This window comes from Geotrypetes seraphini, chromosome 15 (assembly GCF_902459505.1).
Source record: "Geotrypetes seraphini chromosome 15, aGeoSer1.1, whole genome shotgun sequence".
Taxonomy (NCBI): Eukaryota; Metazoa; Chordata; class Amphibia; order Gymnophiona; family Dermophiidae; genus Geotrypetes; species Geotrypetes seraphini.
Window position 1 is genome coordinate 15,596,831 of NC_047098.1, and position 26,058 is coordinate 15,622,888.

Here is a 26,058-nt window from a genome sequence, read left to right on the forward strand (position 1 = left end):
CTCTTCGCAACGCCATAAGCTCTCCCGCTGATGTCGCTTACGGGTGCCACACACAGGAAGTGACGTCAGAGGGAGAGCCAATGGGGTCGCAAGGAGCACGTGGTTGACCACCATGAGCAACAACTTCAACTAGAGGTGGGATCGTGGAACGAGTGGGGGGGGGGGGGAAGCCTCTCACCCTCGCCACGCCACTGATGGTCACATTAACATGCAGTAGCAGTGGAAAAGTTCATGCAAAAGCCCTTACCACCTTCTGTTCTGGAGGCAGTAAGGGTCCGATTCTATATATGGCATCTAACTATGGCTGTGCATGCATTTGGCTGCATAAATACCATCAAGCGTAACCTGAAAGGAAGCATGACCGTGGGAAGGGCAGGGGTTGGTCAGGAATGTTCTCAAAAGACGCAGACATTGAATTCTGGGGATCCGTGCCCACTGGCGTGCCGGGATCTACACCAGGTTTCAGCTGGCTCAAGTCCTTGTGCCCAAAGTTGTGCATGAGAATGTCTGCTAGGCGCTATTCTATGAAGGGCGTTTATCCTGGCGTGCCCTTTATAAAGTAGTGCTGAGTGCTCATTTTTATGTGTCATTTACTGAATCCGCCCCTTAGTGTATATCACACTGTGCTTAATTAGGATGCAATAGGGAATTGTGTGGGTTTTTTTTTTTAAAACTAATAATTAGACTATTGAACAGACCTGAATGTTTACATTTCAGTATCTTGCACAATGATTATTAAGTATAACACAAAAGTCATTTACCATAACAGGGCCCTTGAAGAAAGAGAACATCAGACGTGCCACTGTACGCATTAATATCTCAGCATTGTGAAATCACAGAAACTATACGTGGAGGAGTAGCCTAATGGTTAGAGCTGCTTTCTCAGCACCATGAGGTTGCAGATTCAATCCTAGCGTTGCTCTTTGCAACCCTGGATAAGTCAGTCAACCCTGCATTGCCCTAGATACCATTGTGAGACCACAGATAGGGAAACACTTAGAGTACCTGATCACTGTTCAATGTAAACTGCTTAGGATCACCTTGTAAAGCCTGCTAGACCACACTGAGATCCACTGAGTCTGGCATCCTGCCTCTGAGAGTGGCCAGTCCAGGTCCCAAGTACCTAGCAGATCCATTTCTGATAGTTTATTTCCAGGGGTAAGCAATTACTCTCCCACATATTTATAGGCTTTTCCTCCAGGAACTTATCCAAACCTCTTTTGAATCATGCTATATATAAACCCACAGAATCACCTAGGTATTCTCAGAACCGTACTGAGCTAAAGTTTCACCCTGAGCAACTCGCCCACTGGTATTTTCCCCCTCCCCTCGCCCTCTTTGCCACCACCAATCGGAAAAAAAACCCAGTGGATTTGGAGCAATTTTTGCATCCATTCATGTCTGTGCTCTGTGCGGCTGGATCATTGGCACAGTCCTTGATGAGTATTACAGTAAACCCTCAATTAACGGACCTCATTTATCCGGACTTCGGATTTAATGGACTGCGCCCCGGTGACTACAACTCCCAGTTTGCAATGCATCAGCCTCTCCAGCGACGCTCTTCGAGTTACGTCGGTGCAATGTTCGGGGGCTGAGCAGCCACTTCCCAGAGGAAAAGATTTTGGTTGTAGCTTGCAACCACATAACCACCCCCCAACCCCTGGAGCGAGGGAGTTATTCACGGAGGGAGGGATATTCAGATTTTCTGGATAATCGGGTTTAACGGACAACCCTCCCCCCCATCCCGAGCAGTCCGTTAAATCAAGGGTTTACTGTACTTCCAACTGGTAATGATAATGTTGTATTTTAAAGTGTGTAGGGGAAAGGAATCATACAAGAATCAGGTTACCACCATTGTTATTATGAAATCTAGTAAATAGTTCTCTTAGCCGTATTGATCCAGGAGAAAAACTACACTTATTTGTATGTTGTGCTAACTTAGGGACCCTTTTACTAAAAGGTATTAAGCCCATAAGGTACAGTTAGCACATACCAACAGGCTACTGTAAAACACTTTTTGTAGAATTTTGCCTATTAGCGTACAATAACCCACATTACCTATTTTTTAAAAAAAGAATTTTTTAGGAGGGGGCGAGTAGGAGACGTATCGAGGTGGAAGAAGATATTTTCCTTCTCCAAGGACCCTCAGCCACAAGAGGGCATCCGCTTAAACTCAGGGGCGGGAAATTTCATGGGGACACCAGAAAGTATTTCTTCACCGAAAGAGTGGTTGATCATTGGAACAAACTTCCAATACAGGTAATCGAGGCCAACAGTGTGCCAGATTTTAAAGGTAAATGGGATGCCCATGTGGGATCCTTAAGAGGGTGGAGTTAAGGATGGGTCATTAGGAGAGGGATCTCCAGGAGAGCAGACTCAGGGGGGGTGGGTCTCTGGCGTGGGCAGACTTGATGGGCTAAGGCCCTTATCTGCCGTCATTTTTCTATGTTTCTAACTGGACAATGCAAGGTGAATGCGGAGCACTTAGCACCTCTTCCATAGGAGGCAGTGAGGCCCTGACTCTAAAAAAATAAAAAGGTGCCAACCTGCTGCTGCGGTAATTGTTGTGACGCCCATAGGGATTTAATGGTCATTGGAGCATTTGCCGCGTGGCAATTTATGCCTGGTTTTCATTGACCTGAATGGCCACGCCTAAATGTTAGTCATGTGGACGGGCGCTACGTATATTCTTTGAACTGCATCTAACTCTGGAGGTTGTTTATAGAATAGGGCCCAGTGTCAATTTTTTCAGCGACCTACAGTAAAACCTTGGATTACAAGTAACTTAGTTTGCAAGTATTTTGCAAGACAAGCAAAACATTTTATTAAATTTTAACTTGATATACAAGCGAGATCTTGCAATACGAGTCCATACAGTCTACACGCGTCACATCATCACAACTGAGCCGATGGTTCTTCTCTCGCTGATGCTGCAGGAGTGTAGTGATTGTTCTAAATGAGCGAGGTCTTGCAATACAAGTACGTATAGTATTTTGTATTAAAGTTTTGGGATTGTGGAACGAATCATCTGAGTTTCCATTATATCCTTTGCTTTGAAATAAGGGAAATTTGCTTTGATATAAGAGTGCTTTGAATTACACGCATGCTTCTGGAACGAATTATCTCGCAAACCAAGGCTTTACTGTATATAGACCTTGATCTACTACACTCTTTTCCATGAGTGCGCCCTCTTTCACATACCCCCCTCTTCTACGAAACCGCGCTAGCAGTTTTTTTAGCGCAGAGAGCCGCGCCGAGTGGCCTGCGCTGCTCCCGACGCTCACTGAGTTGCTATGAGCGTCGGGAGCAGCACGGACCATTCAGGGTGGCTCCCCGCGCTAGAAACTGCTAGTGCAGTTTTGTAGAAGTGGGGGAATAGTGTTCACTATTTAGGAAAGGGCACCCTCTCTATACTGCACATACACTATGGGCTCCTTTTACGAAACTGCGTTAGGGCTTTAACGCATGGAATAGCGCGCGCTACATTGCCGCGCAGGCTAGACCTTACCGCCAGCATTGAGCTGGCGTTAGTTCTAGAAGCGTAGCGCACAGTAATTTCCTGCGTGCGCTGCAAATGCTAAGTAAAAGGAGCCCTAAATGTGTTGCCCAAAGTAAGGCATGCAATTGGGCACATAGTTATATGAGGGGTGTTCAATAATTTATCCACCTCAGTAGGAAAGAAAAGTTTTTAAAAAAATACAATTTAAATTCTACTGCCTACTATTTAAGACTTTACACGGAGACATTCCAAACTACCTGAATAACCGCCTCATCTACAACACCGCAACCAGACATAGGAAAACTCACACCCCATTCTCATACCCCCCCAATTAACCCTTTCAGGACCAAGGGACATATTTGTCCCATAACTTTAAAATCCTATAAATTTTGATTGGGATAGTCTACAGTTCTAAATGTGATATGTACGGATTCCATATGATACTGCCTTTATGTAAACAAACTGGTTCCGACATTCATTCATTAGCGTCGTTGCCAGATTGACGAGAACATTCACTTGCCACACTGTCCATAAGCCAGAAGTTTGATTTTTTTTAAAAAAAATAATAATATTTCACAAAAAAAATCAATTTTTTGGCATCTGCAAGCCCTTTTTACCATAAAAATGTCGTCAAAACCACAAAAATTGGCCTACGATCCTTATGGTCCTGAAAGGGTTAAGGAGGTCAAACGGAAAAAAACTATATGATGGCCTTCTGGCCACTCAAGCAGCCAATCTACTGACGGCATCCCTCGACTACAAGACTTTTAGAAAATAAATAAATACCATACTCTTCAAGAAAACTCTGAAAAAAGAAATAATATCGCAAGTCTCAAACTCCACCTCTCACTAAAGCCAACTACCCCAAACAAATAACCTTACCCATTTCTTACTCTTTTTGAAAATGACCAATTTTTTTTTTTTTTTGTAAGTTCTTGTTGTAATACATCTTGGATAATTCTTTTGTAATCCGCCTTGAACTGCAAGGTAATGGCGGAATAGAAATCTCTAATGTAATGTAATATAGTCCCTTGATGGCTCCATACACTTCATCCACTTTTCTGCAATGACTTTATCCCCTTTGAAAATAATTCTTCTGTTTGACCTTCGAACCAGGACATCACAGCTTCTTCAGATGTCTTCATCACATGAAAACCGCCGTCCGCGGACAGATGTCTTCAAAACTCGGAACAGAAAATATTCCGAGGGAGCCCGTAGGCTGGATGGTTCAACTGCTGAAACCCACATTCTCGGATGGCAGCCTGTGATTGTCGTGATATGTGCACCAGCGCATTGTTATGAAGAAGCAGCACGCCTGCTGTGAGTTTTCCTCATCCTTTCTCCTTGATTGACTCCCGCAAAGCGATCATTGTGTTGGCATAAGCCTCCCCAGTTATGAACACCAGAAGCAAAAGCCCTTCGTCATCCCGGAAGACAGTTGCCATGATTTTGCCTGCAGGTTTTCCTGTCGGCCTTGTGGCCTTCTGACATGGCGTCAGCATTCTTGGAACCCATTTTGCACTAACCTTGGACATGGCCAACTTTTCATGAATTATTTTCCAAACTGTTCCACTCAAGATGGCCATTTCTTCAGCTATCCGGAAAACCTTAATTCATCTGCCTGACAAAATTAAATTCTCAACTTTCTTGCACTTTTCTGTGGAAGTTTCTCCCACAGGCCTTCTCTACGCCACTTAAACTGCTTGCTCCAAAATTGTACTTTGTAGGATGATGGGGCAGACCATAAATGGCAATTACGCATTCGTGGATCTCCTTTGGCTTTTTCCCTTCTTTTGTGAGAAATTTTTGTCACTCAGTGCTCAAAATCTAGCAGTTTCTTACTTGATTCGCATGAGGACTCTCCTGACATCCTGTCTCTTGGAATGTTAGACTCTCTTGGAATGTAGGCGGGAAGTGGGCCGACCTAGACTTAGTTGTCCTGCAGGGATAATCAAAGGTTTCGCGAGACTTCCTAGACTCACTCTGAGCCACAACTGTGCACGAGTAACCTTGAGACATGTCACAACATGCACAGACTTGTTTCAACACGCTTGCTACATTTTTTTTTCATACTGAAGTAGATAAATTCTTGAATGCCCCTCGTAGATTAGGGTTGGTCGTGTGCGTTACAAAGAAGCCCTTTTACAAAGCCATGGTAAGCACTAAAATATGGTTACTGCAGCAAAATATGGTGCTCTGCAGAGTGCACTGAAGTGCCCAAAAGTAATTTTACGGGATGCGGGCCTGGGGGAGGGGGGTCTATGAGCAGAGACAGTAGTGTAGCGAGGGTGAGAGGCTTCCGGGGTGGTGATGCCTGTGGCAGTGGCGCCTCTCCCCCACCCTCAACTCCATCCCTGTTCCTTCCCCAAACCCCCCTGCTGCATGCGCCCCTTCCCTTCCCCCATACTTCTAGTTGTTCACCGCAGTGAGCAACAAGAACGTCAACGAGCTCCTCGCGACACCATCGTCTCTCCCACTGCCATCACTTCTTATGCACAGCACCTGGAAGTGACATCAGTGGGAGAGACGACGCGGTTGCGAGAAGCACGTTAAAGTTGTTGCTCGCATCAGTGAACAACTAGAGGTATGTGGGGAAGGGAAGGGAGCGTGGTGAGGGGAAGAGTGGAAAGAGGTGGCGGCGTAGAGGAGGGGTGCCGGCGCCCCCACCAACATGGCACCTGGGGCGGATCGCCCCTGCCACCCTTACTACACGACTGTGGCAGAGTAGGCGTGTTCTGCACTAATCAGTTAGTGCTGCTAAATTTATTTATTTATTTAAAAATGTATATACCACATAGAAACATGATGGCAGATAAAGGCCAAATGGCCCATCCACAGTAACCATTCTGTTTCTCAGTGTCTCACAAACTTTCCGAAGCCGTGGCACACTAAACGTGGTGTCTGTGCCTCAAGGGCATCCGGAAGTGTGCGGATGTCGATGCGATAACATCACATCCCGTCATCATGTCGACGTCTGTGCATGAGCGAAGGCCCTACTGACAGGGCCCTGAGCTACCTGTGGGTGGGGTTTGAGCCGCTTGAGCCAATCTGGCCCCATTCCTGGGATGGCTGGCCTGCTGGACAGGCGGGCTTGACACCCATCCGTTCAGCCAACGATTTCAAGGTACGGGGGGATTGCGGGTGGGGGGGATCGAGGGGTCAGCGGGTGGGGGGGATCGAGGGATCGGCGGGGGGTCTCGCAGGTCAGCAGGGGGGCGATTAGGGGTTCGGGGGGGGGCGGGCATGGGAGAAGGGCTGCATCAAGGGCAGGAGGGCCTGGGATCCCTCCTGCCCGTATTTTAGTGGGGGTGGGGGGTAGGAGGTTCACTTGGGCAGGAGGGGTTGGGCTCCCTTTTGCCAGATCTTCTGGGGGGATCATGTGGCCAGGAGGGCTTGGGCTCCCTCCTGGCCCGATTGTTATCGGTGGGGGGAGGGTTACAGGATCGCCGGGGCAAGAGGGCTTGGGCTCCTTCTTGCCCTGATCGTAGTCGGAGGTCAGGGTGCCGTGGGGCAAGAGGGCTTGGGCTCCCTCTTGCCCCATCGAGTCGGGGAAGGTCGGGGTGCCGTGGGGCAGGAGGGCTTGGGCTCCCTCTTGCCCCATCAAGTTAGGGAAGGTTGGGGGTTGATTATATGGTTTAAGTTTAGATGTAGTGGTGGTCTGGGCGTTTAAACAGCTGAACGTAGAGGCAGGCCATTATCAAAAAAACCCTCCTTTTGAACTTTTTTTTTGATAATGGACCTTTTCTCTGCTTCTACTTTCAACGTTTAAGGTCTTAGGCCAAAAGGTGACTTGGAAGTTTTTTTTATTATGCCTTTTATAAAAGGGTTGGGTAAATTTATGCACAGAGATTCTAATTTTTTAATTATGCACATAATTTAAAGGAATGCCTCCAAGCTGCCCATTCCCCACCCATTTCTGTGCCCCTTTTTTGACTCGCACATAACCCTTAATTGATTCTAATTAACACAAATAATTGTGTATTAAAATGCCAATTATTGGTACTTATCAGCTTGTTCTTTAATTAAATTGTGTGCACAATTTTTGGTGCTTTTTGTTGAATTAGGGGATTAACGCCCGTCATCCCAGTGTCTACCTTTAGCTGACCATTATAGAATTGCCCTCATAGTGCACTGTCCATTGCAAACTGATGCCTAACTCCCATTCACGGTAAGACACCTATGTCTATCATTTCATCCTCTCTGCAAGAAACTCCCCAACCCCTATGGGGCTCAAAACCCGCCCAAGTCAGCACTTGGATGACCTAAAAGACAGATGCCGATAATCAAACCGAATTTCTGGACGTATCCAGGGACTTTTTAGGCCTCTGAATGCCGCTGTGCACCCAGAGCTGAAAGGGGCGTATCTGGAGGAGTGGTTAAGGCGGGAAGTGGGCGGGATGTTGGCCGACCTAGACTTAGTCGTCCTGCAGGGATAATTGAAGGTTTCATGAGACTTCCTAGACAAAACTTACATGTTGTGACTTAGACAATGTAAAAGCAGGTATATGTTGCAAAAAGGCAAAGTGACCAGATAACCACTGCAGAGACAACGTAAAGACCCACACACACTCCTCCAGTGATCACTGACCCACACACATTGCCATAAATATTAGAATAAAAAAGTACATACCTGTTTCCGGAACATCAGCACCTGCTATAGGAAAGCCTAGTAGAGCTGCACAGAGGTGTCTTAAGTAGCCTGGGGGGTGGGATGGTAAAACATAGAGAGGAGGACCCAGGCCCATAAGCCACCCTAACCATTACATTCATGGTGGAAAATGTGAGCCAAAACCCTACTGTACTACCATAAAGGTGCCACCTGCAGCCATAAGGGCTATTGGGGATGTAGACAGGTGGGTATATTGAGTTTTGGGCGGGTGGCTCACCATACCCTATAAGGGAGTTCTGGTGAGATGTTTATGTGGCACCCTTTTTGTGAAGTTCACAGCAGTGCCCTGTGAGGTACCCCACTGCTCTGTTGCCATGTCTGGGTGGCCAGTCCATCACAACGCCGGCCCCTCCCATGTCCAAATGTCTTGTTCTGGGCATTTGGGATTTAGACTGGATGATCCAGATAGATGATTTTCAGGAAAAAAAAATCTATTCTAGATGTATTTTTTGAGAATGGACATTTTATCACTGCCGACTTTGGGCGTCTTAACGCCATACATCCAAACTGAACATAATCAACTTTTGTTGATTATGCCCCTCCACCTGTCCTGTCTGTCTGTCCATATTAGACTGTAAGCTCTTCTGAGCAGGGACCATCTATTGCATGTTAAATGTACAGCACTGTGTATGCTTTTCAGCACTATAGAAATGAAAAAAGTGGTATGTATAGCAGTAGTAGTTGTTCTGGAATGAACTAAAACAACCAGGAAGAAAAAAAAAAAAAAAAGACAGTAAATTGTTTTGGCTGCCAATCCCTATTTTTAGTATAGAAAAATATGTAACAATTAATGAAATGAATGTTAGAAGATAAAATAAGTAAGAAGAGATTAAATAAAAATATCTTAAAATAACACGGTTCCTACTGTACCCTGAAAATGCAGAGCAGACAGGAGTGGACAGTCTACCACTGTTGGATTAAGACCCCCCCAAGGCCAGCTTCTGATCCAGGGGCTGCTGAAACTGTGGCCCCTGTGGCACTTGCAACTTCTGGGCAGAGGCCTAGCTCTGGTCCTTACAGGACAGACACCTTGTAGCAAGGTTCATCCGCATTGGGTTCTGAAGGGAGTCACGGTCTGAGAGCCCCTGGCTGAGCCCTGTCACAGCAGTGGCTGGGGACAAAGGGTGGAGGGAAAGGGAGCAGGAAGAAATGCCCAGTTTCTGTGAATGAGCACTGATGATGCCAGCAAAATAGGAGCTTGGAATGAGGTGGAAACCAGAAGAAAATTAGTTGGCTACTAGAGTGCCGGTAATTCCCAGCTGCTGCGTCTAAGACCAAAAAAATCTCCAGAGATTTTTTTTTAATTATTATTACTATTTCTTCTCACTTAAAAAAAAATAAAAAATTTTGTTACAAGTTCTGCATCTTCACCTGTGTTGTGTGGGCCAGCTGATTACACCGGCTTCTATAGAAACCTCCATAGTAACCGAGTCGGACTCCTGCAGGGTCACTGACATAATCTGCCAGTTTTACACAAGCCGGAACGCTGCGCTACTCTCAAATCCGGCAGATAGCCTTGCTATAAAAACGACCCCGGTTTGCAACTCTCTGCTTTCAAAACATGGAAGATCTTCTAATGATTATTCAAAGTCCGTTCGTGTATTAAATGACTTTGCATGTATGCATCTCTGTTGAGTCGAACTCTTTTTTTTTTTTTTTGCACTTTTTCCTGTTGCTTTTATTGTATTTCCATAGTATAAACACGCTTTGCATTATGGAAGGTAAGCAATGATACTACATTATCGTATGAAAATGTTGTATTTATGTGGCTTTGAAGAATGGTGATTAGAGAAAATTGAGTTTTAAAGCTGTTACAAAAATCACATTTAAGATTTTTTTTTATTATTATTATTTTTAATTTACAGCTTTTGGTCAATCTACTTCCCTTGAGATGTTTTTCAGGAACATAAAGTCATGGTAACTGACGCCAAAATACCTCAAGAATTATGTACAGTTTCAGCTAAGATTATTTCTTTTTCTTTCCTTTATTTAATCTTCTTAAAATCATTCCATTTCCAAATCGAAAACCAAATTAATTCTTCAAAGATTAATGTGATGTCTTCGGGTGATTCCACATTGGTTTTAAGAAATGCTTCTTTTTCCTCAACAGCATATTATTGGTGTATTCGTTAGTTTAATTATAATTAGCTTGATAGTAAGCCAAGCGTAACAATCACATGACTTATTTTTAAGTGATTCAGCAAGCACGGTATATCAATGATTGACCTGTATTAGTCGAACTTCTCGGCTGTCAATTTTTAAAGTTATCTTTCCAGGTTAAAAAAAAAAAAAGCATGGAAAATGCAGTGTTTCGCTTTCTTTTCCTCTAAACCTGTTAATTTTTTATATAAAGGGTGGTTTTCTATCTTAATTTAGGACATTTTGTGACATTATTTATCTAGTTTCCATGTTACTTTTAGTCCGAAAACAAAAGATAATCAGATAGCAAACTGGTTCTTCAAATAAATTGAAATGTATCTTGAGCTCTTTAGAAGCAAAATGAAGCAAACTTATAAAACCGTATAATATTAAAGTATGACCTTACCTGTAATCCCAATTCGGCAGCAAAAAGCCCAGGGAGTACAATGAGACCAATTTCGCTAGCATGAATCGGAGGGAGTGCAGATCTGTGCCCGCAGGGTGGTCACTTTCATGGGCATGGGTAGGAGCAGCAGGTCTGTACCCAGGGCTGGCTCATTTTCCCCCGGCCTGGATGTGCTCCGGGTTCGAGCTCCCTCCCGGGCATGGACTGAAGTCGCAGATCCGTGCCTCTCAGGGAGTTTGCCCACTTCAGTGCTTCTCGGAGGGCAAGTACGGTACCAGCTTTGGAAGCTGCCTACCACAGACTCCGGGACAGGGTCCTTCTGGGTAGTGCGTCTAGCATGAGGCTGTAGTCACGGCATTTCCCTTTAACTCCTTCCTCTCTTTCTGTTGCCACCAAGGTTGACAGGGATTTTTTTTCCCCCCTGTCCGGATTTCACCTGTCCTGTACAAGGGCAGGCTGCTACCCTGAAGGGAGGAGATGCTTGTACCAGTGCTGATGATCGGGGTGGGGGTGGGGTGGCTGCTGAGCACTCTATAAGTGGGAATCTGTAGGGAAGAAAGAGAGAGAGAGAGAGGCCAGAGAAGGAGGGGGGGAGGAAGGAGGCGTTAGCCGCCTTTTAGCTCTTTACAGGCGGGAAGAGAGACTTTTCTCACTCAGGAAGGAGGAAGGGAGGTCAAGCAGGATAGCAGGCTTGGGATTTACCAAACAACCCGCTGAGCGCCAATGATTTGTGCAAAATTTCGATTTCAGCTCGATTTCTAAATTATATACAAAGAAGAAAGACAAAGTTTTGTTTTCTTCGGGGCAATATTTCACCCTAGGTTTTTAACTCCCCTCCTATACCCCTTCTGTTTTGTTTCTGAAATAAAAGAAACTCTTACCTCTGGAGATTGGGGCATGAAGATCTAATTTGCAAATTAGTCATCTTCACTGACTATATAACAGATTTTGACTATGCTTATTCTTCCAGCCCCTTCCTTTTTCAATCCCTCACCCGCCCCCCTCCAAAAAAAATAAAAAGCATCTGCCTCTGCAGCATATTGTTCTCTTTCTGGCGGAAAGAAATAATAATTGTACGCCTTGAATTTGAGTTGTACTATTTCTGTGTTTGGTTCCAAGCTGCATACCTGTGTGACTGTATTATTTAAATACTCGTTTTATCGATTTATATAATAACGAAAGAAATTATCCCCAGTTTATTTATAATTGTAGCCTCAGAATGAAGGGGACTGTACACTCGGCAAAGGTTTTATGCTCCCTCCCCTCTTTCACCAGACGTCATTTAACAGTGAAGTAAAAATATGGAAGGGCTGTAGCCTTTATCAACAAAGAGTTCGCATCTTCTTCTATTTATTATGGGCTCCTTTTACTAAGGTGCGCTAGCGTTTTTAGCGCACGCTAGCTGAAAAATTACTGCCTGCTTAAAAGGAGGCGGTAGCGGCTAGTGCACAGGGCAATTTAGCGCGCGCTAAGGCCCTAACGCACCTTTGTAAAAGGAGCCCCCTATGAGGGGGTCGCTGAAAAGTTCTCAGCCCAACCAAGAAGAGAATGATGTGGAGCCATGAAATTTACAAGCTATTCCGCACTCTTCTTGCCACTTTTCGTTTCATTGATATGAAACGAAACATAAAGTGTCAAGAAAGGGGTGGAATTAACTGGTAAGTTTCATGGTTTCACATTATTCTCTTCTTGGTTGGGCTGAGAACTTTTCAGCGACTCCTCATAGTCAGGACTGGGTAAGACGAGGATCCCACGGTCCCCACGGACCTCTACGGCAAGGATCCTTGTTTTACCCAGTCCCATCGGAGGGCTTTGTGCCCGAGAAGAGCAAACAAATCCACAAACCTTTGAGCGTAATCAAAAAGCAATTTGATAAATGAATAACACTGTATCAATCAAATATCTTTTTTCATAATTAAACGCTTAAATAAAGGTCCTATGATCATTCTTGATAGTTTATTCTTTTGTTTTGATTTTTTTTTTTTTAATTTCAAGTAAAAGTACACCGATATTCTATTTTATTGATCAGCTGGCACAATCATTAAAAACACATCCAAGAACCCATGAAAAAAAAGGGAGAAAGGCTGCGATATCATAAAAGATTCTTTGTAAAAGCTCGAAAATTTCTGCATCGAAATCGTGCGTTTATAATAAAAAGTTGAGAAAAAAATTATAATCCTTTATTATTGTTGCTTAAACAAAAGAAGTCTAAATTCTTTTCGGTAAATAGGTATATTTACATATTCTCTATTGTTATAGACTAAATAAATAAATAACCTTCAAAGACAACGAATATCCATGCAATTACTTCTATACCTTTGTTCACCAGATTCTTTAACTTGATTACATTTGGTTGTGTGTTTTTTCTATATAAACTGTTTATTTCTTAGCAGCCAGTACAATCTGTTGGTAAAAACCAAATTAGTCAGCCAATGTCTTAATTAGTCACCTCAATGTCATTTAACAGTCGGTCTCACTGAAGCAGAATTGCTAATTTTATTTATATTGCATATATGGTACACTTTCAAATCGTTACTTGTCATGTTACTCGTTATTCATATCTAAAGTTTGAAAACACATGAAGACAAATGCCGATCACGAAATTGGTCAAATCTATATGCAGCATTTGAGAAATTAAGCTTTTGCTATTCAGTTGTAAGCGGTTTGTGGGGCGTGCATAGTGAAAGCATTCATTTGGCAAGAAAAACTTTAATGTCTAAATAATTTAAGATGAATGCCCCCAATAAACAACCTCACTTTTTTTTAAATCAATAAACAAGCAAACGTAACCCCCCCAAGCCCCCCCCCCCAAACCTAACAACAACCAATCTTACAAATGTTAATTCTGGACTTTTGACTTGTTGGCTACAGTAAAACAATTGTCAAAATCTTAATTGATAATACCTCTACTTATTAGCTGAAATAATAAGAAAAATATTGAATAGCTGTATGCAAATCTATATACAGTTAGTTGATAATTAACAGGGTTTACAAAACACTTACTAAGCTCACCCTGCAAATGTGAAAAGTTTTTGGCGCAAGTAGAATTTTAAAATTTGGGGATATGAGCTCACATCCTACTAACCAATAACCCCAAACTATGTGATCCTACAAAAGAGAAAGACCGATGGGAATACAATCCCTAAAGCCTTATGAAAACAATGACATGACTACAAAGAAACTGTAATGAGATGTGCAACGCCTACTTGACCAATTTGCATAATAACGATTTTATTCGTGCAGTGATCGATTCTGCAACTCGGGGGGCGGCTAAATTTGTTTTCCCAATTACTGCCCATCGTTTATTCATAAATCATTTTCCAATTTATATAGAGATACCGGGGAGAGGTGCCCCAAAGTTCTCAGCCCATCCAAGAAGAGAATGACGTGAATATGGTTTAAACCACAGGTGTCAAAGTCGGTCCTCGAGGGCCGGAATCCAGTCGGGTTTTCAGGATTTCCCCAATGAATATGCATGAGATCTATTTGCATGCACTGCTTTCAATGCATATTCATTGGGGAAATCCTGAAAACCCGACTGGATTCCGGCCCTCGAGGAGGGGCTTTGACACCCCTGGTTTAAACAATGATCTGAAACAATGTCAGAAACAGAGAATTTCGTTTCTGCAAATTGGCTTCTTAACGAAAGAAAACACTTTTCAGCTACAGTGGCAAAATAACACTCAGAATTTGGTTGGTTGGGGTAACTTTTCAGCACTCCCTGGTAGAAATAATACTTCGGTCTGTCTCTAAATTAACATCTCGTTCTTTGTAAAATATCTTTCAACAGCTTCGTCTACAAATTAGGTGAATTTGTTTAGTGTTCGGTAATTAGCAATGTTCGCAGTACAGATTAGATTTATTTATTTATTCAATTTTCTATACCGATCTCCCAAGGGAGCTCAGAGCAGTTTACATGAATTTAATCAGGTAGTCAAGCATTTCCCCCTATCTCAGTGGTTCCCAACCCTGTCCTGGAGGAACACCAGGCCAATTGGGTTTTCAGGCTAGCCCTAATGAATATGCATGAAGCAAATTTGCATGCCTATCACTTCCATCATATGCAAATCTCTCTCATGCATATTCATTAGGGCTAGCCTGAAAACCCGATTGGCCTGGTGTTCCTCCAGGACAGGGTTGGGAATCACTGCCCTATCTGGCCTGGTGGGCTCACAATCTAATGTACCTGGGGCAATGGGGGGATTAAGTGACTTGCCCAGGGTCAGAAGGAGCAGCGTGGGATTTGAACTCACAACCATAGGGTGCTGAGGCTGTAGCTTTAACCACTTCACCACACACTCCCCTCATTCCTCTTCCCACATAAAGCAGGTGCAAGTTGTGATGCAAAATATAGCAGGCACATCCTGGGAAACAACAAACTAGCTCTATGGAAAAGCCTGAAAGAACCCCCCCTCCCCAAGAGATCTGAAAAGAAAGGAGACCTATGAAGAGGACCAAAGAGACAGCAGTCAACCGGAACAAGAGCCAGGCAAGCCAATCACTGAAACAACCTGGTCGCCACGGCCGCTGATTCAAAGAGCCCTGTCGGTCTTCCATTTCGCCGCACGGCCAGCTCCGCCCAGCAGCCGCGCAAACTCCACAGAACACTTCGACTCCCAGAGTGCACCGGGCGCTCTTCCTGCCCGGATTGGTTCGCGGCGTCCGGCGGGTTAACGTCATCTCCGGGCGGCTAAACGTCCGTTGGAAGGCGCTGGGCCCGACGCCTCGTTTGAAATGTGAGCCGCGAGAGCGCGGCGGAGCGGCGGGTGGGAGCCCGCGGGAAGCAGGAGGGAGGGGAGCTGCCGCTGGGCCCGGCCTCCGCTAGAGAGCTTTAGGGGGGGGGGTTTAAGTGGCAAGGACCCCCCCGGCTTCCCCAGGTCCTTGGCTGGCGCGAGCAAGGATGAATTTTTCCGAGGTGTTTAAGGTGTCCAGCCAGCTGTGCAGGTTCTCTCCGGACGGCAGGTACTTGGTGAGTGCGCTTGAGGCACCGGCCCTTTTCTGCCTACTCCAGGGCCGCAATCCAGTCGGGTTTTCAGGATTTCCTCAATGAATATGCATGAGGTCTATTTGCATGCACTGCTTTCATTGTATGCTAATAAATCTCATGCATATTCATTGGGGAAATCCTGAAAACCCGACTGGATTGCGGCCCTCGAGGAGGGACTTTGACACCCGTGGCCTACTCTGACTTTTCCGCAACAACACCCCGCTCAGTCCATATGCGTGCGATAATTTGCATAGTGCATATCCTGAAAACTACTGGTTTTTAACCAGCTGGCTTCAGATCGTCGGGAAATAGCGGGCTATAAAGTTTGGAAATAAATGATTAAATGTAGGCTAATGGTGGGAAGGGGTAAAACGTGGATCTTAACTGCATGTCCTTGAAAATTTGAGGTCCGTGCCACTTTTAGTCTAGGCATAGGGAGGGAAAAGCTTTAGGATCCGTCAGAGCTAAATTGTCATAGAGGTCTCTCAGAGCCATAGCCTATGTTGAGACTAAAAGTGGCACGGACCTCAGATTTTTAAGGACGTGCAGTTAAGATCTGCGTTTTACCCCTTCCCACCACTAGCCTACATTTAATCATTTATTTCCAAACTTTATAGCCCTTCCGTGTTTTACCCCTTCCCGCTAATGGTTCTCAACCCAACCAGTAGGCTGAATTTGGCCTGGATGTTTAATTCCAGGCTTAATACAGACACTGGCTTTGAATATCTGAGTATTGCAGTGATTCCCAAACTTGTATGGCAGAACTCTTAAAATATTTACGCATATACTGAAGGACCGTCAATTGAACTAATCGTATATGGGTTAATACAAACAGATTCTATAATCTGATTTCGTTAGGAACCCAGTTTGGGGACTCACTGGAATACTGGCTGGATTCCAGAAATTATCTGGGTACTAGTGGATATTCAGACTGGTACACACTACACAGATAAAGTTATGGTAGAGTTTTTGCTCTTTTATCTGGAGATTTAATTGGCCAGTGAATTGGTCAGAGTAGATGTTAAGGGGAAGGGGTAAAACACAGATCTCGTGGATCTCAACCACCCATCCTTAAAAATCTTCATTTATTCACAGCTGAGGTTTCAGATTTCATGTCTGCAGGTCTGCGTTTTAGCCCCTCATTCCACTGCTGTAACTGTTGCTGTTTCTGACCCCACAGATCTGTGTTGACAGTCTTATTAATAATAATTAATTTGAGGAAACACTTCTATACATTATAAAGGGAACCACTGATACTGATAACATTAGTGCATCTAGATGGGCCTAGCTCTTTGCACAGTTATGCGATAAATCTGTTAGTAATGCAGTTGAGCTGCCATTCAGAGTCTTTAAATAAGGCGGAAGTCTGAGCTTTTGGTAAACAGTGACATCCAGGGATTATACAGTGTACAAGTTCACTGAGTTCGGGAGGGATCTGCAATTTATAGTTCCAGGTCAAAAAATTGTGACTAGTCTAAATTGGTGAAACATATATATAAAGTAGGAGGTAACATGAGTACTGTAATTGCGAATGAAAGTACATGGTGATATTGCATATCCTAAGGGGCCCAAAGGAGCCAAAAAACCATATATATATATATATATATATATATATATATATATATATATATATATATATATATAACTGGTTCATCTGAAGTCTTTGTGATATATGTATTGTTTTAACAGTTGTTTCTTTTGTACCTAGGCTTCATGTGTCCAGTACAGATTAGTGGTTCGGGATGTAAGCACCCTGCAGATCCTTCAGCTGTATACCTGCTTGGATCAGATCCAGCATGTGGAGTGGTCAGCGGACTCTCTGTTTATTCTATGTGCTATGTATAAGAGAGGGCTTATACAGGTAAGCTTATTGTATTTCACAGATGAGACCAAGAAGCTGTGGCTATGAGGTGTGGACTCAGTAGCTGTTATATGGTAAAAGACATTCATGTACAAGTGCATAGGTTTGTGAGCATCACTGCATGCAACATCATTTCCAAACTCTAAATCACTCTCTCTTCCTGCGCTCCTTCTCCCTTCAGCTAGTCATCAGGAAGTCTTGTTAGACTTGAATCTGATAGCTCTGCTTTTTTCTATCATCTCCCCAGAGGGTAGTCTGCAGGTAATTGGGGATCCACAATCATCAAGGCTCCTAGAGCACACTTTCATGAAGAGACCCTGCCTCTGTGTGCCAAGTTGGGTCTGCTGCACTCAGCAGTAGTTTTTGCCATGGGTGGACACTGACCTCCACCTTAAGAAGCAAGTTGGTCAGGAGTAGAAGCTCTTCTGAACAGGCTGTATCTGCTGGAGGGAGAGGCAGTTCTTGGTGCATTGCTAGGAATTAGAAGAGACACCTTTTCTAAGCATGCAGTTCAAAGCTGCAGTAGTTGGCACTCTGCCTAGGTTATAAAGTGGGTGCAGCATTAGACCTGACTAATAAATAGAGACATGCTATGCTGGTCTCCCTTTGAACTGTAGGAGTTCACCCCCATCTTAGCAACAGAACATTGCATGTCTGTGTGAAGATCCGTGGGCCTACCAAGGGGTTCATAGACTCAAGTGTGTGTGTGGAGTATGGAGGGGGAATAGGATCCAAACTTCCAGAGTCCTGGTCTAGACTAGATAACTGGGTTCATGTCATCCTGCCTGTCCATGGAGCTGTTTAATTGGTATGGGAGTGCCACTGAAATTTCCTTGCAATGGTTGCACTTGGGTGGTAGCTCAACTATGGATAGGGCATTCCAGTTTAGGGCAGTGATGTTGCTTCACTACCTCAATTTTTTTTAAGAACCAGGAGACAAGGTCTGGGAGTTGCCCTATGTAAAGATGCCCAGAGGTTTGTAAGAACAGACTGTTGGTTCAAACAGGATCTGGTGGTAAGAGAAACCAAGTTAAACCCTAGTTTATCTATGTTTGGGCTGGGCAAGTAATCTTGCAGAGGATCTCTTGCACACCGTCAAACTGGTTACCCAAGACTATACTTGGTCATTGCACCTAGGCAAGTTATTGATCGAAGCTTACCTCAACATTGCCATCAAAGCCAGCTACACAAGTGCTTTCTATATTCTGAGCAGGCATTTCCAGGCTTATTGGATCAAGGTGTCTATTGAGGTACTGGGTGGCTAGCATTAGGATGTCTTCAGGGTGGCAAAGGAATGCAGCACTACAAACTTAATGTTCTCTCCAGAAGACAGTTGGCTTTGACAGAGCAGTTATTCAGGAAGCCTTATGATCTTCTTCCCAGTGCAGTTATGCTTGGGTAGATCCCACTTGTTCAAACTGGTATAGCAGCGACAATGAGGAAGGTGAAATGTAGTCATACCTATTAACCTCTTTTGTTGAGTTCTGCTATACCAGTCTGAGATATGTTCTGGAAGACATCGATTTTAAGGGACTTACTGATTTCTCTCTCTTCTTTCTCTAGTGGTGTATGTAAATATGCATTAAAATTCTGTACTGCAGGGTCTGAACCTTGCACTGCTTTAGGAGGGGCATACTGAGGAATTACAGAAGGCTCTAACCCATGTTCGTCCAATATTTTGTAACATTTAGAGGGTCAAAAACACACATGTGCACATGCACTCATATTCTCTGAAGAAGAAGGTGATACTTTTTAATTGAACTAACTTGTTATATTTTAAACTATTTTTCAGAGGCCAAAACCTCCTTCCTTAAGTCAGGACAGGCATTATTAGAACAATACTATACTGTCTAGTGTATGCTCCAATGACAGATGCAGAAGATGAGGATGTAGAATTGTTTTATCATGTTTTTATAAAATTATGTATTGTAAACTGTTTAGTTTTAAACGGTATAGAAATTTTTTAAATAAATAAACTTCAAAATGTAATAGATCAAATGCCAAAACAAGATCTGCTGATCATTATGGGGGACTTGAATGCAAAAGTAGGATGTGGGGAGTGTGTGGCCCAGTGGTTAAAGCTACAGCCTCAGCGCCCTGGGGTTGTGGGTTCAAACCCACGCTGCTTCTTGTGACCCTGGGAAAGTCACTTAATTCCCCCATTGCCCCAGGTACATTAGGTAGATTGTGAGCCCACCAGGACAGACAGGGAAAAATGCTTGAGTACCTGAATAAATTAATGTAAACCGTTGAATAAATAAATAAATAAATCTCAAGATGCAGTGGTTAGAAAGCACAATATAGGAGAAAGAAATGAAGCTGGTGATTAACTTAGTACAGTTTTGCAAAACAAGCCAACTGTCAATCATGAATACGCATTTCCAACACCACAAACGTTGCCAGTACACATGGACCTCTACAAATGGCATGTATCTAAATCAAATTGACTACATCTGCATAGGACAGAGATGGAAATCTGTAGTTTTGACTGCAAGGACTAAACCAGGAGTTGACTGTGGAAGTGACCATGAGCTTTTGACATGCGAAATCAAAGTAAAGCTTCACAAGAAGATCATTCGAGAGATCCCAAAATATGACATTGAAAACATTCCATCAGACTATTGGATTAAACTAAACAGGTTTGCCTTATTTGATACAGGAGATAGAGAGTCCAAAGAGTTATTAAATGACATCAACACTGATGAAGCTAAAAAACAAACAAACCCCAAAACACTCCAGAAGAAAGTTAAGAAATCCACTTTAGATCTCAGAAGAAATCGGAAAAGTAGCAGAAGAAAGAAGACAAGCAAAACTAGCCGGTAATAGAGAAAAAGTATCACAAAGGAACTGAGTGTTTCAACATCAAGTTATCAAGACAAAGAACGATATCTCAAGGATATATTGAATCAGATCATGTAAATTAAAAAAACAGATTAGCATGTAAGGAGATTAAGAGATTGCGACAGAAATTCCAACCTCGACTGGGAATGCTTAAAGACATCAATGGAATGATATTGAATGATCCAGAAAACATTAAAAAGAGATGGAAAGAATATTCGGAAAATTTATATAGAGGGAGCTAGAAGTCAAATGCCTTAATGAAAATTCATGCAGTTAGAACTAAATCTGTGAGATCCAGGCCTCTGACCTCTGATTCTATATTCTAATTAGGCAATCCCTCCTCTATCCTTGACTTTTATTCATTAACAATAAAATGATTTAGCATGGAGTACTAATCTTCTTAAATTTGTGCTTACTTTTCCAGAGGTATCCAGTGCCAGTTCTTCATGGTTCAGGATGTGATTCAGACTTGGTTGTGTATGTTGCTGCCTCTTAGATTTTAGTTCATATCTGAGATGCTTACTCAAGATGACTTAAAAATTAAGCACTGAGCTTGTCCTTTTTAATTCTAAAATGCTGTTGATGGGTTTGTTTCCACATCACTCAGTTAGCTTTTCCTCCTGTTTGATCCCAGGTCTGGTCTTTGGAGCAGCCAGATTGGCACTGCAAGATTGATGAGGGCTCTGCAGGGCTGGTGGCTTCATTTTGGAGCCCAGACGGTCGTCATATTCTCAACACAACTGAGTTTCATGTAAGTGTGAAGTCATGACTTTTCTACCTAGTATCGGATGTTACTGTCTGCACTTTCCCAAAATAACCTATGAGGACTTAAAGCTGTAGTATTTCAAATAAGACGTTTCATAGTATTATCTGCTTGCTTTATTTCATTTCTGGATGTATTCTCAATGCTTGTGGTAGGATCCAAATATTGTGATTTAAAATTGATCCAGAGTTGTTGAATTTTTGGCAGAAACTTAAAGATTAGTTCATACTTCTGTAATCTTTTGTTCTATCCACTCTATATCTTACTCACTTAACTGAACTTAATGTAGAATTTAGGTATTCTGGCCAATACAGATCAAGAAACATGGCAATATGATGGCAGATAAAGGCCAAATGATCCATCCAGTCTGCTCATCCTCAGCATCCACTATCTCCTCCCAAGAGATCCCATGTGCCTGTCTCACGCTTTCTTGAACTCAGACACAGACTTTGTCTCCACCACCTCTACTGGGAGACTATTCCACACTTCTACCATCCTTTCTCTAAAAAAAAAAAAGTATTTCCTTAGATTGCTTAGATCTTAACTTCAACCTAGCCCTCTCATTCCGGAGCTTCCTTTCAAACGAGAGACTTGTCTCATGTGCATTTATGCCACGTAGGTATTTAAATGTCTATCATATCTCCCCTCTTTGCCTTTCTTCCAAAGTATACATATTTGCATCTTTAAGTCTATCCCTATCTGCCTTATAATGAAGACCACCAACCATTTTAGTAGCATTCCTCTGTTTGTCTTTTTGAGGGTGCAGTTTCCGGAATTGTACACAATATTCTAAATGAGGTCTCACCAGTCTTATACAGGGGCATCAATACCTCCTTTTTCCTCCTGGCCATGCACCTTAAGATCATCACATACTATCATATCCAAGTCCCATTCCTTTTTTGTAGGCATCCCTCTGGCCAGCCTTTCTTCAGAAAGATATGGGGGGGTGATTCGGGGGGGGGGGCTTAGGGGTGCCATAATGAGGTCTTGAGGTTGGGGGTTTCAGGGGATTGAAGGGGCTGTTGGCAGAAGGGAGTGGGCATACCTCATGCCAATTTGGGGGGTACGTGTTGGGGGAGCCTGTGTTGCAGCCGACTCAGCTGATAATGGCAGGGATATTCCCCCCCCCCCCCCGGATCAACTAGGCCGACAGTACTCTCTGAAGTGCGGCTTCGGGGAGTCCTGCCGGCTCAGCTGATTGGGGCTTCCTTTGCCTCAATCAACTGATGTCAAAAGATCCCTCAGCAAAGATGAGCAGCTGAGCTGCCTATCTTTGCGATCAGGCTAAGGCACAATTCTCTAACTGGCGCCCGTAACATGGGTGCTGGTTAGAGAATCGGAGGGGTTAGGCGTCCTTTAGGGTAGATGCGATTCTGCATAGGACATTGGTACCCTATTCTCAGCAACTTCTTAGGTGGCTGCAGAGACCGGCGTCCTATATAGAATAAGGTCCTAAGTGTTTTAACTTATCAAGTAGAATAATGTAAAGATCTTTTTAATTGGAACCTACAAATAAATACTGTAGCAGATATTTCAGGGATATTCAGATTTAAATCTGTTTACAAATCAAAATTTTTTTATTTTTTATGTTTAACATTTTTTATTAATTTTTTCATATAACAACAAAATTTAACTGCAAATCAAAATTTAACTGCAGTTAACCAAGCTCTTATACAACCATTGGAAGCTAAAATAATACAGTAACATTTATGAAATACTGTAAAAGAGAGCTAGTAAAGTGAGAGCCCTCTGGAATTCATTGAAAACATGCTAATGACTGTATATCTTTTGTTGTTGTTTTGTTGTTAACATTGTGTTAAATAAGAAACTAAAGTTATAATATCTCCTTTTACAAAACCGTAGTGCGATTTTTAGCACTGGCTGCGGTGGTAACAACTCCGATGCTCGTAAAATTCCTATGAGCATTGGAGCTGTTACTGCCACAGCCGATGCTAAAAACCGCATTATGGTTTTGTAAAAGGGAAGGAGTATGCGCTGATTGAGCAGTCCAGTTTTATTTAAAATATTTATTAACTGCCTAAAACCTAGGTGGCTTAAAATAAATACATAATCAAATAAGTTGTCTTTGTTTGTTTTTTATTTAACATAGGGCCTGTTTTACGTGTCTGCGCTGCGGTAACGGCCCCGAAGCCCATGGAGATTTAAAGGGCTTCAGGGCCATTGCTGCGGCTTCGTAAAACAGGGGTATAGTCTTCCCTTTACATCATTGAATCCCCGAAACCATACAGAATTCTCTAGAATGGGCAAGCTTCAGTTCAATGAAATGCTTGCACAAAAAATGCATTTTCAACAATTTTCTAAACATCAGAACACTAGCACAGAATCTTAAATTCTCAGGCAGTGCGTTCTACATTGGTGGCCCCACCACTAAGAAGACAGATTTAACTGTCTCGGTATAATGAACCACTTAAATAAAGAATGACTGGCATGTGTCTAGTGATCTTAATATCCCAGACTGGGGGCTGAGGAAGTGTAAGTTTTTGTGAATGTGTGTGTGTTGGACTAGTGGGTATTTATTGCCAGCAGTTAGAACACACCGTGACCCTACAAGATTTCATTAAGGTTTTGCCAAGATGCGTAGTAGATGACACATGCAGTGAAATAGTTTTCCTCTCCAGCTGTAAACAGGTTGCTAAATTAACTTATCTCAGACAGCTGATTAATTTTTGCACTTTTATGCCCTAATACAGTAAAGCTTTAGTCTGCGAAAGCAGACGGGTGAGTTAGTACTTGAGACAGGATCTGTTGAGTTACTTAATAGTCTAGAAAGTAATATGCTATGTGTTGTATCAAGTTCAAGGGTTATATAGAGATTTATTAAGGTAAATGCTGTTAGTCCGGGCTGCTGAACTAATTAGTTTGACACATTCATTCAACACCTTCTTTGCTTTAGAATAGAAGAATGTTTCTGCCAGATGACCTTGTACAAACTGTAAAAATGCTGTATAAAATTGTTCATGACATTCGGTACATCTTAAGTGTTTCATGATTATCTTGAACGGAAAAGTACACAGGCTGGATCTGGCAGCACATATAAGGAGATTGTTTTTTTACTTTACTATCAATGTGAAAATCCCTTTTTTTTTTTTTTAGGGATTCTTTTACTAAGCTGTGTAAAAGATTGGTCATAGCGCACCCTTATACGTAACTGCACACAAGGCCATTTTTACTGCAATTCCAAAAGCCAGATTTTTCCTTTTTTTTCCATTAGTGAACGAGTATTAATGTCACAAAAAACAACAAGGAAGTAGGGGATTAGTGTATTGCAAAAACCAAAAAACACACCACAACAAAAACTGAATAACCTCTCAGAATGAAAGGAAAAAGCCTCAGGATCGTGGTGAGCAAATGTATGCCCTACCAACCTCCAACCACATCATCGGCAGAAAAACTTTCATTCAATGGTTTTGTCATATAGCATATTTGCATAAACCGGTGCAATTTGACTATTTATTGCATACTAGCAATTAGTTGGAGATTTTAATATTCTTATATATGTGATAAGTCAAAAAAACTCAAATCAGTGAGTCAAAATGAAGCCACCAGCCACTTTCTCAGGACTCAAAAAGTATTAATGTTGCCAATAGCACATGGCCATTTTGCAAAATTACCATGGCAGCACCTATTTGTAGGGGTATGGTTGTTGTTAGGTGACTGACTCGTGCTTGAGTCCTTGTTACTTGATGAATTGTGGATCTAAAAAGAAATAGGTTTATCCCAGGACAAGCAGGCAGCATATTCCCACACATGGGTGACGTCACCGACGGAGCCCCGCAGCGGACAGCCTCGAAAGCATCTTGCTTGAAGATCTCGAGCTTTCGATTGCTGCATCGCGCATGCGCGCGTGCCTTCCCGCCCAAACTAGGGGGCGCATCTCCTGAGAGGATCCTCAGTTCAACGTTTTCCGCGGAGCCGAGAAGACTTGTCGACTTGGTTCCCGTAGCGTTGTGCCTTCTCTTCACCGCGGCTGAGTACTTTTTATTGTTTTCGGTCGCTGTGTTTCTATTCTAATTCTATTTTATTTCTATATATATAAAAAAAACAAAACAAAAAAAAACATCTTTTTGTTTTTCTTTAGCGTCGGGTTGGAAGATTAAGGCCTAGGCCTCTCTTCTCCGTTCTCGACACGGACTTTGTCCTATCTATGTCCCGGCCTGTTACCGGGTTTAAAAGGTGTTATCAGTGCGGTAGGACTATTTCCATCACTGATCCACATAGTCGGTGTATGATCTGTCTCGGGTCGACTCATCGCCCTGAAGATTGTCTTCGCTGCCTCACTCTTCAACCTCGTGCTTTTAAACGCCGCTGCGACAGGTTTTTGGAGCTTTTTCCTCGTATGGAGCCTGAAAAAGCTGTGGCCTCGGTCGAGGCATCTGTAAAATCCTCGACTCCGGGTCCAACCTCGAGTACTAAAACCTCGACCTCGCCTCCTCGACAGGCCTCGGCCTCGAAGACCTCCGGGTCCTCGGCCTCGAAGGCCTCGACGATGTCCTCGAAGCCTGGATTGGGGGGTAAGTCTCCTGCTTCCTTTTCAGGTACCATCCCTAAGAAGCCGACAGAGTCTACCTCCATTCAACCTGGGGCCCCAGGTTTGACTCCGTCTTCCAGACCTTCAAAACGTGCTTCCAAGTCCAGGGAATACTCTCGATCGAGGTCGCCCTCCTTGGAACGCACGAGACCTCCTGTGACTCCGAGTCCTTTGGTCTCCGTCCCCATGTTTGAGGATATGCTGAAGTCAATTCTGACTACGCAAATTTCCTCAATAGTGGCTCAGTTGGTACCGGCCTCGACTCTGTCTGCGCAACTCCAGCCTGAGCAAAAATCTGCACCTTCTCGACGATCTCCTCGTCGAAGGTCTCGATCCAGGGTTTC

The 26,058-nt window shown here is 43.2% G+C and overlaps 2 protein-coding genes across 17 annotated transcripts in view; one reads left to right on the plus strand and one right to left on the minus strand.

The window, feature by feature from the left end:
- Nucleotides 1-15,418, minus strand: part of TP73 (tumor protein p73) — a 199,988-nt gene extending 184,570 nt beyond the window's left edge. For 6 of the 11 annotated variants that reach the window (XM_033921761.1, XM_033921759.1, XM_033921757.1 and 3 more), the window contains exon 1: nucleotides 15,156-15,418. The gene's annotated coding sequence lies outside the window, so the exon portion shown is untranslated. Of the gene's footprint in view, nucleotides 1-10,713; nucleotides 10,979-13,029; nucleotides 13,049-15,155 lie in introns of those variants that run through there. The other 5 variants (XM_033921753.1, XM_033921760.1, XM_033921756.1 and 2 more) reach the window with 5 other exon arrangements.
- Nucleotides 15,068-26,058, plus strand: part of WRAP73 (WD repeat containing, antisense to TP73) — a 35,880-nt gene continuing 24,889 nt past the window's right edge. For 2 of the 6 annotated variants that reach the window (XM_033921765.1, XM_033921766.1), the window contains exons 1-3: nucleotides 15,476-15,682; nucleotides 17,409-17,561; nucleotides 21,037-21,153. In XM_033921765.1, the coding sequence (XP_033777656.1) occupies nucleotides 15,614-15,682; nucleotides 17,409-17,561; nucleotides 21,037-21,153 (339 nt within the window). In that variant the 5' untranslated portion in view covers nucleotides 15,476-15,613. Of the gene's footprint in view, nucleotides 15,203-15,467; nucleotides 15,683-17,408; nucleotides 17,562-21,036; nucleotides 21,154-26,058 lie in introns of those variants that run through there. The other 4 variants (XM_033921767.1, XM_033921769.1, XM_033921768.1 and 1 more) reach the window with 4 other exon arrangements.